The sequence below is a fragment of the Apus apus genome, chromosome 3 (genome assembly GCF_020740795.1).
Source record: "Apus apus isolate bApuApu2 chromosome 3, bApuApu2.pri.cur, whole genome shotgun sequence".
In the NCBI taxonomy this organism is placed as follows: domain Eukaryota; kingdom Metazoa; phylum Chordata; class Aves; order Apodiformes; family Apodidae; genus Apus; species Apus apus.
This window is the reverse complement of record NC_067284.1, coordinates 62,959,190-62,973,366: the sequence shown is the minus strand read 5'-3', so window position 1 is coordinate 62,973,366 and position 14,177 is coordinate 62,959,190. Positions and strand designations below refer to the sequence as shown.

At 40.3% G+C, this 14,177-nt stretch overlaps 1 protein-coding gene across 1 annotated transcript; it reads left to right on the top strand.

Annotated features, from left to right (window-relative positions):
• The first annotated feature begins 484 nt into the window (after positions 1-484).
• Positions 485-14,010, top strand: FBXO28 (F-box protein 28). The gene is made up of 5 exons (XM_051614537.1): positions 485-734; positions 6,486-6,595; positions 7,620-7,758; positions 10,196-10,391; positions 12,133-14,010. Exons 1-5 carry the CDS (start codon positions 522-524, stop codon positions 12,525-12,527), a joined length of 1,053 nt encoding a protein of 350 aa, XP_051470497.1. The 5' UTR covers positions 485-521; the 3' UTR covers positions 12,528-14,010.
• The last annotated feature ends 167 nt before the right edge of the window (positions 14,011-14,177 follow it).

Below are 14,177 nucleotides of genomic sequence, written 5' to 3'. Positions count from 1 at the left end.
ACCCCGCGCGGAGGGAGGAGCAGATCCGGACGATGACCGCGGGTCTCTGCCCTCCGCACAGCCCACCCCTCCCTGACACCCCGCACGCTCCCCAACCCCCCCTCCCGCCTCCCCTCCGGAGCGGGAAAGGCCCCGCGGCGCCACCACGGCGCCGCCCTCTTCACCCCCCCCCGCCGACTGCAGCTCTCAAGCTGCCGTGACACACGGTACCACCGACTTCTGTTGTGTGTTGTTTCAAACCTGCCGCGAGGCGCTGCCCGGCCGACACTGGGCGGGGAAGGGGGGGAACTGGAAGCAGCATCCACCGCCCTTCGGCGCCCTGCCGGGAAGGGTCTCCCGCGGCGCCGGCCGCCCCTCAGGCCCCTCAGGGCCTCGGCCCACGGGCGGGCGGCCCTGCCGAGGGCCCCGCCGGGCCCCGCCGCCGCCGCCGCGGCGCATCCCGCCCCGCCCGGTGCCGGAAGTGTCGTCATAGGAAGGCTCGCTGCCCGCCCGCCCTCCGCGGAGGAAGGACGGGCTCCGAAATGGCGGCGCCGGAGGAGCGGCTCCTGTCGGACGGGGAAGGCGGCGCCCTGGGCTCGGCGCGGCTCTCCCCGCCCCCGGGCTCCGAGTCTCCCGAGGCTCTGGCGCCCTTGGAGCCGCCGCCTCAGAGCAACACGCTGATGGGGCTGCCCATCGTGGCGATCGAGAGCATCCTCGGCTTCCTGTCCTACGACGAGACGAGCCAGCTCCGCCTGGTAGGGGCCGGGGAGGGGAGGCGGTGGGGCGGGCGGGCGAGGCGCCGTGCTGCGGCCGGGGCCCCGGCCCCGCTGGCCGGGCCCGGGGCGGGGGCAGCGCTCGGGGAGGCGGGGAGGAGCCGTCCCCGCCGGCTGCTGCCCTCGCCGGCGAGAGGGCGGGGGGGGGCTGGCTCCCCTCGCCCCCGAGCCCCGGGTGCGGGCGCGCAGGTGTGCTGCTCCTCCGCCGAGGCCTTTTACCGCCTCCGTTCTCCCGCCGTTCGTTCTCTTTAAGAAACGACTGGCATCCTGAGGCTCGTACCCCCCAGCGACGGCTTTCCGTGGGAGGGGGTTCGTCTGTTGTGTGTCCTGGGTGTATTTATTTTTGCTTACAGAGCTTAAGCCTGCAAGTGTAGGAGACGGTGAGCCTGCTGCTCCATTTAGAAATAAATGGGGGGCGAAAAAGATGACGTAAGAAAGCCCTTGTCTGCCTGAAAGGATTCCTGCTTCTTCCAGTCATAGTAGTAGGTTTAATAAAAAAGATAAAACCTCTACTTCTAAGCTTTATAATGCCAAAAAAACCACAACAAAGTGCAGCTGTCAGTGAGGACATCAGTGTACATCTATCTGTACTGCCTGCATAGGGAGCCTGATGTATACCGTGACATAATGTGATAAGGTGCTGTCTTGCCGAATTTCTTACCAGGCTGTTAAATGAAGTAACAGTGGGGGAGTTAGTGCATAGTTTTATGTACTGTACTGTTTCTGTTTTAAGAACTCTAGTAGCCTAAACTGGATAATCTTACAAGCACATTTCTGCGGAAAATTAGACCTCACGTGTCCTGAATCAGCAACCTGAAGTATTGCATCCTGACCATAGCTTTAAGTTGAAAGATCTTCAAGCGGAAAATCTGTTATTTTTTTTTACTGCACCAAATACACCAGCACCTAAATATATCTTGCCTGATATCAGTCCACTAAAGACTTTTGCTGCTTCTGTGAGCGTAGGTAGTGGAGCTGTGAAAAAGATGTAGTACTGCCTTGTTGGACTGCAGCCTCTTCTTTTGAGTACTTACAGTTGGAATGAAGGGAAGTTTGTGTACGGTTTGGGTACGCTCAGTGTCGCATTTTATAAATGGTAGTACCCATGGGAGTTATCACTGGTCAATAGAAGGTTTTTTCTTTCTGTAGGGTGAGGCTAATGTTTGTAAGCAATGCTTTGTAGGCAGTAAAGTTAAGAATAGAAAAGATGGTGGTGTAAGGACTAAGCCATCTCTTTTCTTCTTCATGCTACTTAAGAAGTAAAGTTTAACAGTTTTGTGCTGTCTTATGTAGCACCTGCAAGTTCATTTTTGTGGAAGTAGTTTTCCCTTTTCAGAAATTTCAGAAAGATGCAAAAACAGGCTGGATAAATACTAAATTTGACACACACGCACATAATACTAGATGTAAAAAGAAGGAAACCGTTTAGTTGGTCTTTCCCTATTTTTAATTTTTGACAGTCAAGAAGCTTAGTCTCATCAAATTCCTTACTGTTCCTTAAGCACATCAGAAGGCATTATGACCGGTCGTCTGAGAAAAAAGTACACTTGCCTTTGTTAACCAGCACAAATGTAAAGAATCAAAACCCTTTCAGCTTCACCTAGGCAAAAGTGTAGCTCATAACTACTTAAGCTTGGTCAGCTAGGTCCTTTGGATGGGCACTCAGAATTAAAGGCATTCTTTTGGCAGTTCAGTGAAGGTTATAACCACAGAGCAAGAAACTGGATGTAACTCCAGACTCTGTTGATGGAGAATTAAGGTAGCCTTTAAAAATAACAATAGCTAGGGATAAATTCATAATGAAATTTCAGCACTTGCAGATTTTTTTAAAGGCTACAAGTAGCCTTAGGAGGCACTTGTATATGCCTGCTCTAAGATCTGTCTTGCACAAACAGGAAATTTTTCTTCTCTGAGAACTAACAAGAGCTCCTTATCAAAGATGAACAGGTGTATCTTATAATGAGTAGTATTCTGCTAGAGATACATTGCAGGGCCACATTAATTTAATGTCATGGATTAAATTGCTTAGGATTCTTAAAGTCCGAAGACACTTAAAGTGCCCAAAAGCAGCCTAGTTAACTCCTTAGAATGTAGCATTCTGTGGGCTAAAGCATGTTGAGAAAGGTAGGAAGATACTATCCAGTACATCAGTCAACCTAAGCAAAGTTTGATCATCCGTGCATAGACACAAATACTTCCCTAAAGTATTCACTTTGATATGTTCTCTGGATCCCAGCATTGAAGGAAATGGCTGTTTTACTGTCTCTTTTTCTGGATCACTTTTACTCAATGATAAAAAAAATAAAGTGTTAGTTGAACCAGTGTTGGAACTAGAGTGTGTACAAAAAGACAGGCTAAGGAGTTGGCTGGGTGGGAGGAGACAGAACATCAGCAAATGTTCCAATTAAAATAGAGATAGGAACATGTTTTGTTTATGTAGAGCATAATGAGGCTTAAGATCTGTAAGTTTTTTTCCGTCACCAAAGGACAAGGTAAAGAACATTTCCAGCTTGTAATGACTGCCATCAGGGAAGGCAAGACCATGAGCCCCTCACTGTGCAGAGAAGCACTTGCTTTCTGCTATTCCTGCTGCTACTGCATTTAAAAGCATAAAGGAAGCACCTACTGATTAAGCAGAAAAGTAGATCTAAAGTAATGGAGATTAAACAGTAGGTAGACAGAATGCAATCTTGTCTGAAATTATGCCTCAGTGTAAATCTTGAGTTCTCAAACCTTTGTTCAGATAGTGAATGAGAGAAAAAGCAGCAGCATTTTGCTTTAACTTCTTTTGAATATTAACTTCATCTACTTCCTCTGACATGTCATCATAAGAGAAACACAGAATATCCAAAAGATCCTTATGTCTGAAACTGTAATGTTCTGGACCAGCTGCAGCTTAGTACGATGTTGATACGGAAACTAGCATATCTTCTAGTTTTCCAGACTTCTTTTACTGGAATTTTTAATGACTTACAGAAGTTCTGGAATTTTTACGTGAATGGGGTAATTATGAAATTCTTATATTCCAGTTTCTTTTCATTCACGTGTCTGAGCTTGGTAATGTGCTTCCATTCAGGCTATTCCTACAGCGAGTGTGATGAAAAACAATCAATCCATAACCTCCTCCCATGAACACTCTGAGGAAAAGGTGATCTTGGATTCTGACACACATCAGAAGTGTCTTAGATTCTGCAGCAAGCTTGAGCTTATTTTCTGCACAACACAAATAAGGACTGATAGCTTTTGGACAGCACAGCTTTAATCTTCTCACAGTTTCAGTAAATCTGTATTTCTGTTTTAAAGCTTCTTGCTGAATTCATCAACATTTTGTCACTTACTTTACCCTAGAAAGACTTTTTGAAATGTGGTGCCTGTGTAGCCTCTAAGAAAAAGAACATATATTGAAACTAAATACTTTAGGATATTTTAATCTCTGTTTTGATATTGGTTATCTGTAAATGAAGCTTAGAAGAAATAAGACAGGCTTCAGGAACTGGAAGCTGGCAGTAGTTCTGTAGTAGATTGTGTCAGTTTAGATTGTTTACAAAGGAAATGGAAAACTAGATCTTCCATAGGAACTGTTTTAAATTGGTGCAGGAAGAAGCAGCCACCTTCTTATTCTCCTTTTCACATGGATTTGGAATAACTTTCCAACACTGAAATTTGAACACATTGTTTTATTGGACTTCATATTTGAGAAAACATTGGCTCTTTCAGTTTTAGTCACAAAAATATTCACAGCAATTTGCAAATATGAATATGAGCAAGTTCAGATTTTTACTTTCTTGTGGGTCCATTGATTAGCTAGTATCAAACTGTCTTGGACTGATACGAATGCTTAAAAGTGTAATAATGCTGCTTTGCATAGGACTGTTGACTATGCAGTCTAAAAGAGGTGTATTGTTCCTGTAACTTCAGGGGTTGTATGGTTTAAATGGTAACATCAGGAACCAGCTGAGAATTAAGAGTTGATTGGCAAAACAAGTTGCAGACAAATACTTTTGGTTTCTGGTGGTACCTGTGTTTGGTTTCTAGGCTGATAATTGGCACGAAGACAGGTAACGTCCAGAAACTGGAGCAAATATTTCTTCATGCTGCCTAATGCAAGCAAGTGAGTAAGAGTAAAAAAAATCAGAGTTTAGAAATGTAGTGCAGTTCACGTTACCCATTGTGGTAGTGAAGGGCTTCACCACACTGCAGGGTCCTCGCTGCCACCAGGTGTCAGTGCACACGTGGTTAAAATCACTCCTGTTCTTCCTCCGGATTTCTAGCTAGTAGTGTATCTAGGATTGCTTTTCTCGTGTGCAGAGTAATTAATCGCGTGGCTGTCATCGTCGTTGTGTAGGTACTGGTTCCTTGTTCAGGGGTTTGGCAGCATTAGAACTTCAAGTAAGCTGTTAAGTCTTGTGCTCAAAAATGGTGTCAGGTCCAGGCATCATTAGTGCAGGTAGTATCTTGGAAGAAATGTGGCAATTTCCTCCTTGCTGTAGTTGAAGGGCCAGCATTATTTATTATTCACTGGAAGTTATTTAGCTACACTCGGTGAATGTGGGGAAGAGTGTACTGAGGCTGTTGTACCTCTGTCGTTAGCCTGTGATTCTTCTGTGTTAACAAGGAAGATCCAACAGAAAGGAGCACAGACACATCAGCAGTAATTACTTAATGGTCTGTTAAAACAGATCTGTTTGAAAATGGTCAGTTCTTACAGAACTTAAACCAACTATGACTCGCAGAAAGTAAAAGTCCTTTAAGTAGTGGCTTCCATATAAACAGGAAATAATTGCAGGCTTTTCTGGGAGAAAAGATAATCTCCTTTCTCAAGGTATAAATTTACATAGACATTAAAATTATGAAATGAGTATGTAGTGTAGTGAGCAGTGTACAGAGGAAAGGAGTGTTTGTTTAAAAAAAGAAAAAAGGTGAAGCTAAAGGGATCACAGTGGGAGTTGTGCACTTCAGTAAAAAAAAAATAGAACCAGTTTCAAAGGAGAGTTCACTAAGCTCTTGCAACTTCAAAACTGAATTTTAACTGCTTTAAACGAGTTGACTTTGTCTTGTAACTGGTTACTTTGTGAAGGTTTAAACTTAGCAGTTTATTATGTTTTCTGCAGCTATTAATGTTCTTTCTCCCTAAATCTGAAAAAAAATCAAGGCCTTTGGTATCCAGCAGAGCAAATAAAGGAATCTGTTAAACAGAGAAGAAAAGACTTGTATACAAAAAGAATCTTGCTTCACATGCACTGTACTGCATATTTTTTTTTAATTTAGTTGTGGCTGTCTTAAAAAATACAAGCCTTAAGTGTTGAAAGAAAATAATGATGATTTCTTGTTTTTAATGGCTTCTTTTTTGAGGTGACAAAATATTAACTGGATCTACTGGAATCACTTTGGAGACCAAGTTAAAAGGCAGACACAGGCATTTGCAGCGTCCATTACAATCAGAGGAAATGGTATCTGCTTATGTATGAGTAGCATTCAGCCTACTATCACTTGTTAGGCAGTGCCAGGAGATGAATTTGTGAACTGTGTGGAACATAGTTCCTTCTTTTTGGAGTATCATGACCATTGTTAGAGATAGTGATGCCTTAAGCTCAGCTGCAGTTTCTGCTTCTTGAAATAGGCCAGACACTTCTAAGAGAATATTTTACTATCCAGCAACTATGGAAAAGATAATAGTAAAAGTAACTCGTGGCCTTAATTGAGCCTTAAGTTTTTCTTTTTATTTACATACAGGTTTGCAAGCGAATGGACTTGGTTTGCCAGCGCATGTTAAATCAGGGATTTCTGAAAGTGGAAAGATACCACAACTTGTGTCAAAAGCAAGTTAAAGCTCAGCTTCCAAGGTATGTACCAGTGTACCAGTTAAAACTATAGTTAAAATTAAATGTGCTAGATTCTTTTAAGCAGAATATTGAAAAGAAATTTCTTGCTAGCTAATTCAACTTACATATCTTGAAAATTTGATTCATGTTTGTTTACTTTTTTTTTTCTTCCAAAAGCACCTTGACTGTAAGATCCAATTACAAAGTAATGGTTTGGGTGAATGTAAGTTGTCTTATGCTAGGAACTGGAATATTGGAAAATATCTCTGGTATTTTAAACAGAGAAAATAAGACTGGGTCCTGTATTACCCAGCTCTTATGGCAAATGAAGCAAGGACTCCTAGGAATGAATAAATGCCATTCCTTTTCAAGACTGACTGTCTTCCCTGGTGATTTATCTACAACTCTGCTTTATAAAAGCAAGTTTTTTTCAGTGCCAAGCATTAAACAGGGAAAAGGGAGGGGGTTTGACATGTGAGCATTACTGGGAGCTAGTTTCTCACTTATTGTCTTTTATCCTCTTTCCAGTGAATAAGTGCAGCTGGTCCTGAAGCCTAGCAGATTTCACAGTCAGAGTGAAGAAACGAAATTCTACTTACTGTAGAGATCCTTTGTCAAAAGAGCTTGTATCTCAACCTAAGCTTTGTAGCAAGCACTAACAATGTATAAATTAATGTCAATTTCACTGAAGTACAAACTGTAGCAATGTGAGGGGATAAAAATACTCACACTGACTCAGTGCCTACTGCTGGTTAGTGCTGAATACTTGTTTTGAGCAGTCCTAAGTTATGTGATCCATAAATTCTATACATAAGATGCAGTAACTATGTAGAGAACAAATTTTGTCTAAGAAAGTGTAGTCTGCTATTACTATCTGGTTCTCAAACTGTAATCAATTTTTCCCTCATAAACATAGAACTAATGTTAGTGGTTACTTTTTCAAACCTCAGAGTGTTGTAGGGGGGAAATTAGCTTGAGCGATTGTTACCGTTTTATTTTAGTAACTCATTGTTAAATCAGTGTCACTTAATGGTCTGCCTTCTAGACGGGAGTCAGAAAGAAGAAACCATTCATTAGCTCGTCATGCAGACATCCTTGCTGCTGTAGAAACAAGACTGTCTCTGTTAAATATGACTTTCATGAAGTATGTGGATTCCAATCTCTGTTGCTTCATACCTGGAAAGGTAAAATTTAGACTATATTATGTAGACTGTATGATGTGTTTAAAAAAGATCATTGTCTAACTTGACCTGAGGCAGCTGAGACAAATTTGTATAATGTGGATATATATACTGAAACTGCATTTGAGATACTTGCAAACAAACACATAAGCCAGTACTCTGCTATAATATGCATTCTGAAATGAATGAACCAGACTGTATCTCAATATTATTTGATTTCCATTTTCCCTTAGAATCTCGCTTAATTCTGACATTTGACTTGTGGCATATACAGCCTTTTTTACAAGAAACACATGATATGTAGGGTTTAATTCTGAATTTTAATTGTACAAAACAGCTGGAAGCCAGGTCATCAGAAAATGCAGTAATTTAGACTGTGTAACACTGTGTACTCAATCGGGAAGATTTTCTGCACTTTTCCTAATGGTTTGAGTACTTCAGGTCAATTGAATTAAGATATTTTGTATGTGGAAGCACTGTTCAGTGTTACAGTGGATGGGGTATTTTTGTACAGTAGGTGAAGTTAGTTCTGAATGTAGATAAAGTGTGTTAAATATTAATACTACTGAACAATTCTGGTGTTTCAGAATACTACAACATAAAAATATAAATTATGCATTGGAGATTCTATAAGGGGTGAAAACAGGCATGCAGAGGGGAATTGACAAAGTCATGATGTGAAGAAGACTGATAGAGCTCAGGGTTGAAACAACATCTGTGAACATTAGCCTAATGTTCTATTCCTCTGTCTTTCCACGTGAGGCTTGGATATGTTGGTATTAATTTTACATGGTCAGATAACTGAGTTGTTCTGGGATAAATGGGAAAGTTAGCTGCTGGATTCAGGTGAAGCATGGCAGGCATTTTTACATTCAGTACAGCAGGACCAGTTGTCATTATTAAATATATTTTTATTTTGAAGTGGTCACTTCTTATCTGTACACTCTTGTTGACTTGATGTTTAATTTTGAATTCTATCATCATAGTTTAATATATTTGTGCTTATTTGACTTTATATTTTTGTATATATCCTGTATTTAAAAAAATTTAATATAAAGTCAAATAGCCTTAAGTCCTTGATACTCACATAGTAAATGGAATATTTGGAGAAGTGCTGCCTTTTTTGAACAGTAGGTGGAAAGGCAATGTGCAGTTCAGACCTCAGGTGTGCAGGAGCTGGGCAAGTGAGCTTGCCAGCCATTTTCCTTGTGGGCATGGAGTCATAGAGACCTTGTTTGTATTCTAATATAATAGCTATAAAGTTGGGTTTTTTTTAATTAGTTACTTAGTGTGTGAGCTTTCTAGTGTCGCTGCTCTCTCAGCACAGTTAACAGTTTATCAGAAAATCCTATTTTGGTCAAACAGATTCTTGCCTTTCTTTGTGTTTTTCTCCTGACCTGTCCTGCTCCCTTCAGGAAATTTTGATGAATTAAGCTGCCACAGAGTTGTCAGGATGCTAATTTGTGTTAGAATATGTGAATCCTGAATTGAGGTTTAGGGTATTGTGTTCCTGGTGATAGCAGAGCACTGCTTCAAGATTTTTATATTGAGGATGGCAGGAAAATGCTTTGATGTTGTTGCCAGCAGGATATAGCATAGGTAAAATTAGAGAATTATCTTGTAAGCGTGTTGTGTGATGAGACACTTCAGGCTTGTCTAGCTTTTGCAAATTTTTAGCTTTATTAAAACACAAGATGCAACTGTAGTGTCTTCGCAATGATTTTAAGTTCCTAAGATGTGCGTTCTTCAGGAGACTCTTCAACCATTCTGAGTCAGTAGTTTTGGTACTCAGAGATTGGCAGTCCTGTCTTGACCTGCCGGAGACTATGATTCATAGATTAGCAAGATACATTTCATCTCTCTCTACCATTCCTAACGAAAGGGCTTGATTGTCAAACCTGTTAAGAGGATGTTTATGTTCTCTGTCAGTAGTGATTTGATGTTTTATTGATTTGCAGTGGTTTTGATGCATGCAAGTGGACTCGAGTAAATATTTACAGCTCTTCAGACTGACATGATGGTGATGATTCTTGCTGTTCCATTCATGTTTTGTATGCCTTGTAACTGGCTGGGGGAGTGACTGCTCTGCAGTGTGGCTTAAAGTATCTTGTGTCAGCTTCTCCAAAAAGAAAATATTATGGTCTGCTGAGTATATATTATATAATTATATGTAATTAGAGTATGGATGTAGTAAAACAGACTTTCACACAATGAGCATTATTTCATGAGTTTAAAGAGAGTTTTTGTGATAGACCAAGTGAATAGCTTCTCTGATAAATCACAGACAGCACTTCATTTCAAAAAGCTGATTTAGAACTAAAGCACACAGTGGTATGCAACTGTTATGTAGCAAAAGCCCCTGGATATGCCAGCATTTTTAGAATGGTCTGAAATAATCCTGCCTTTATCAGAAAATCCTAATTCTTCTTAAATGTTTTAGGTAATAGATGAAATTTATCGTGTGCTAAGGTATGTAAACTCTACTAGAGCTCCTCAGAGAGCTCATGAAGTTCTTCAAGAACTAAGGGACATTTCCTCCATGGCTATGGAATATTTTGATGAGAAGATTGTTCCAATACTGAAAAGAAAGATGCCTGGGTCAGATGTATCGGGACGTCTAATAGGAACTGCCCCAGGTATTAATTCCAATGTATAGTTAAGTTTTATTTAGTTTTTCTGTAAAAATTCACAGCACTGTATTTTTTTAAAGCTCCTTCCCTTAAATGCAAGCTTTATTACATAAATTTGATGATAATTGTTTCTTAAGAATGCTAACTGAAATGAATTTTCTTTGAAATTTAAGGAGCCTTTGTACTGCCAAAAGAACAGCCGCTTGAATGTATGTTAGAGTTACAGCTAGTGTGTATTCATTAAACAAATGCTTTCATGCCACCAATGAATGAAACTTTTATCATTGTACTTGGTTGAAATTTGGCACATGAGATGACAACTCAATGCCTTTTATTTTTAGGATGATCAGCAATGAGTTAGCCTAAGCTGTTGTAGTGCTAGTATACATTTGTATGTGCTTTTTTCCTGGGGCACTAATGTATGCACTAACAATCAAAATACTTATGGGTAATAGAGAAAAGACAATTAAAATAGATCTATACATAAACAATTAAGCTGGTCCTTTGTATACTCTGTCAGAATTTCCAGGATTTTTGTGAACCAAAGTCTAAGGTAATTTCCTCATGTAATAGGTGAAAAGCAAAAAGTTGGTAGAACTGTAGTGTTTTCCCTGTGCTGAACAACTTCACATTTCTTAAGAACTGTGAAATCAACTCTCTGAAAGGATAACTAAATGAAATAAATACATCTTAAGCAAAAATGATAGAAGTAACTGTAGGAGCTGCATGTTGTTTCTGCTGTCCTGTTCATCCTTTTAAGCCGTAAGTGTGAATGCCACCTCTTAATTATATCCTGTTAATTATACCTCACTTCCATTGAGTCTCTCCATTGAGGAAGTACTGCCCAAAACCATAGTTGATGTCAGTTGGTGTTTGAAGCCCATGGCTTTATCTGGCTGAAAAATGCCTGTTTTGTATTGAGGGAGGAGCATAACTTATCTAATGGCAAGCCTTTAGTGTCACGTAACTGTAGCTATGCTGGCAGATTAAAGGAAAAAAAAAAACCAAGAGGACTGTTCTAGGCTGTTCCTTACTGTTCTGTCTTTGTAGTGCTTGAAAGCTGCATCTTACTTGCACAGCATCGCCAGAAGAGTAAACTGATGGAAAAAGTGATTGATATCTTTTGTGACAGAAAAAGTGAAAGAAATTATACAGAAGCTGTTAGTCTCCTTGATTTGCAGAACTTTATTAATCAGCATTACCAAGCTCAAATTCCATTATCGTTTTAGTGGTTAGGAAGAGTGAGTCTAAAGAAGTATGGAAAATAAATTCCTTTATTCTAAAAAGTAAGTTAAACTGAAATACCTTGTTAAGCCCAAACCACTACATTTTAGTACTTTAGCTGTCTACAAGTAAGACAGCAGAATTGTACTGCTCTATTGCAATATATTTATTTAATGTTCTTCTGTAATAAGTAATTTACAGACATATTGTGGGTTTTTTACTTAACATCTGTGACACTAAGTCTAGATGGCAACATAATATCTCTACATAATTTTTGATACACTAAGCTGTATCAAAAAAGACTGCTGAAAGTTTAAGTATTTTAAATTAGTCATTCTCTGAGATACCATATGCTCTTGTTAAACACTTAAATGACTGTAAATCTGTTTACATGTTCACATAACTTGCAACCAGTACTCAGATTCATGTTTGGAGAGTAGGGATAAGCAAAGTATGAAAGCCAGGACACAATTTCTGCCGTTGTCTCAAAATTGTAGGGGATTAATCACAGTTTTCTCTGAAGTTCCAGGGCCTTCTGCAGCACTGACAACAATGCAGCTGTTCTCCAAGCAGAACCCTTCAAGGCAGGAAGTCACCAAACTGCAGCAGCAAGTAAAAGCAAATGGCACAGGCCTGACAGCACTAAAGCGGGAAATCTCAGAGCTCCGCGTCAAAGTGCAAGAGCAACAGAAACAACTTCAAGATCAAGATCAGAAACTGCTAGAGCAAACCCAAATCATAGGTGAACAGAATGCCCGACTGGCTGAGCTTGAACGCAAGCTGCGAGAGGTGATGGAGAGTACAGTAGGAAATTCTTCAGGTTCCAGCTCAAATGAACAATCTCCTAGAAAAAGGAGGAAGGCAGTTGAATCCACAGACTGTCCTAGGAAATCTAAACGCCTTCGAAACAGAAAATAACTTGGAAGTAAATGACACCTGCAGGAGAATACACTGCTTTAGTAGCCCAAGCAGGTCTGCTTGTTTGGATTCTGTGACTAGTTTCATGGTGTCACTTAGGCTGCTGGCTCTTCAAAACACCACTTACACTTGAACAGTAATTTTCTTTCATTGAGACTTTTCCCTTGCTTTCTGTATGGGTGGGCCTAATGCACAGGATCTTTAAGATTTGCGATTAGATACATACTAACCAGACCTGCTCTTTTATGTTCTGGAGGGTTAATCTTTTTTTCTGTGCAGATGTGTTTAAAGTAAACTTATTTGTGTTTATGCATATGTTCACATAAAATCTTAAATTCAGTCTTAACTGACTAAAAGAGTTAAGCATAAAAACAGATGTCCTGTTCACTTGAAGGAAACATCCGATTTTAAAATCTTGTTTTAGAGAACTTGACTTTTTTTGTTACAAGTGACCTTGTCTGGAATGTCTGAAAAGTAGTTAATACTTTTTGGGAATCTCTCTGTAATGAGTATAACTGACTTCTCAAGCTACAATATTGGCTATATATTTTTGTAAACTTACAAGGAAGGGCCTTCTACCCAGTCTTCATGTGCACACAGCCTGGGTCTAGGTCTTGGGAGCCATCTTCTACTTTTGCATGGATAGATGCATGTACAGCTTAGCCTGCTAAAAGCACTTGCCTGAGACTATTCTTAACTTGGGGGAGAGTACAGTGACCTATAAAGCAACTTATATGTTCCTGAGCCACAATTTAGCATCTGCTTTCAGCACAGCTGCATTCATACACTGAGGCATCTTATCAAGCTAGTTGCAGGAGAATTTGAACCCAGGCTATCTGCCACTTTGCTGCCTGTAAATTGCAGGTATTGTTAGCCAAAGCTGGAGTATTGAAAAGCTGCCCATGCATTGTGTGATACATAGGCCAACATCTAAGAAGTATCAGACAAGTTGTCCCTACAGTAACAAAGCTCAGTGGAAGCTCCATCCCTGGAAGCATTCAAGGCCAGGTCGGATGGGGCTCTGAGCAGCCTGATCTAGTGGGAGTTGTCCCTGTCCATGCAGGGGGGCTGGAATTTGATGATCTTTAAGGTCCCTTCCAACTCTAACCATTCTATGATTCTATTCTATGATTCTATGACTCCATTTGAATTAAATGCTGTATTATGGAAAAATTTAAACTATTTTGTGTGTATGTGTTGGGGGTGGGGTGGGATGGAAGTTTCTCTGTAACACTGATGACAATGTTCTAAGCTTTCCTCATCCTAAAACGTAAATTACTTCAGACAAAGCTTTAATTTCTTTTGCACTTCTGTTTTGAGCTTGTAACTGGAAAAGCATGTCTTGCACTGTTCAGTCTGGTCACTTCAACAACCTCAGAGTTGTGTACAGTGATTACTTTCCCCCGCCCTGTATATTTTTGGAACCTTATACAAATACCGTTGTCCTTGGTTTTGTTTAATGTACTAAACTATGTAGCTTTATCATTTGACTTAGTTTTCTTTTTTTTTATCAGCTGCTGCTTTGGGTTTAGGTGGTACTGAATTCAACTTGGTATGGCACTGAAAATGCTGCATTTGTAGCTGTTCAAAATCTTGGTATTATTACCATGGGTTAAAGTGCATAGTTCTCTTACATTTTGTATGGCTGTC

Bases quoted from the DNA above. Each gene is read 5' to 3' on its own strand.
- FBXO28 (XM_051614537.1), top strand. From the start codon at position 522: ATGGCGGCGCCGGAGGAGCGGCTCCTGTCGGACGGGGAAGGCGGCGCC. The intron at 6,596-7,619 runs GTATGTACCAGT...TCTGCCTTCTAG, and splicing joins GTTAAAGCTCAGCTTCCAAG to ACGGGAGTCAGAAAGAAGAA. The intron at 10,392-12,132 runs GTATTAATTCCA...TTTTCTCTGAAG, and splicing joins TCTAATAGGAACTGCCCCAG to TTCCAGGGCCTTCTGCAGCA.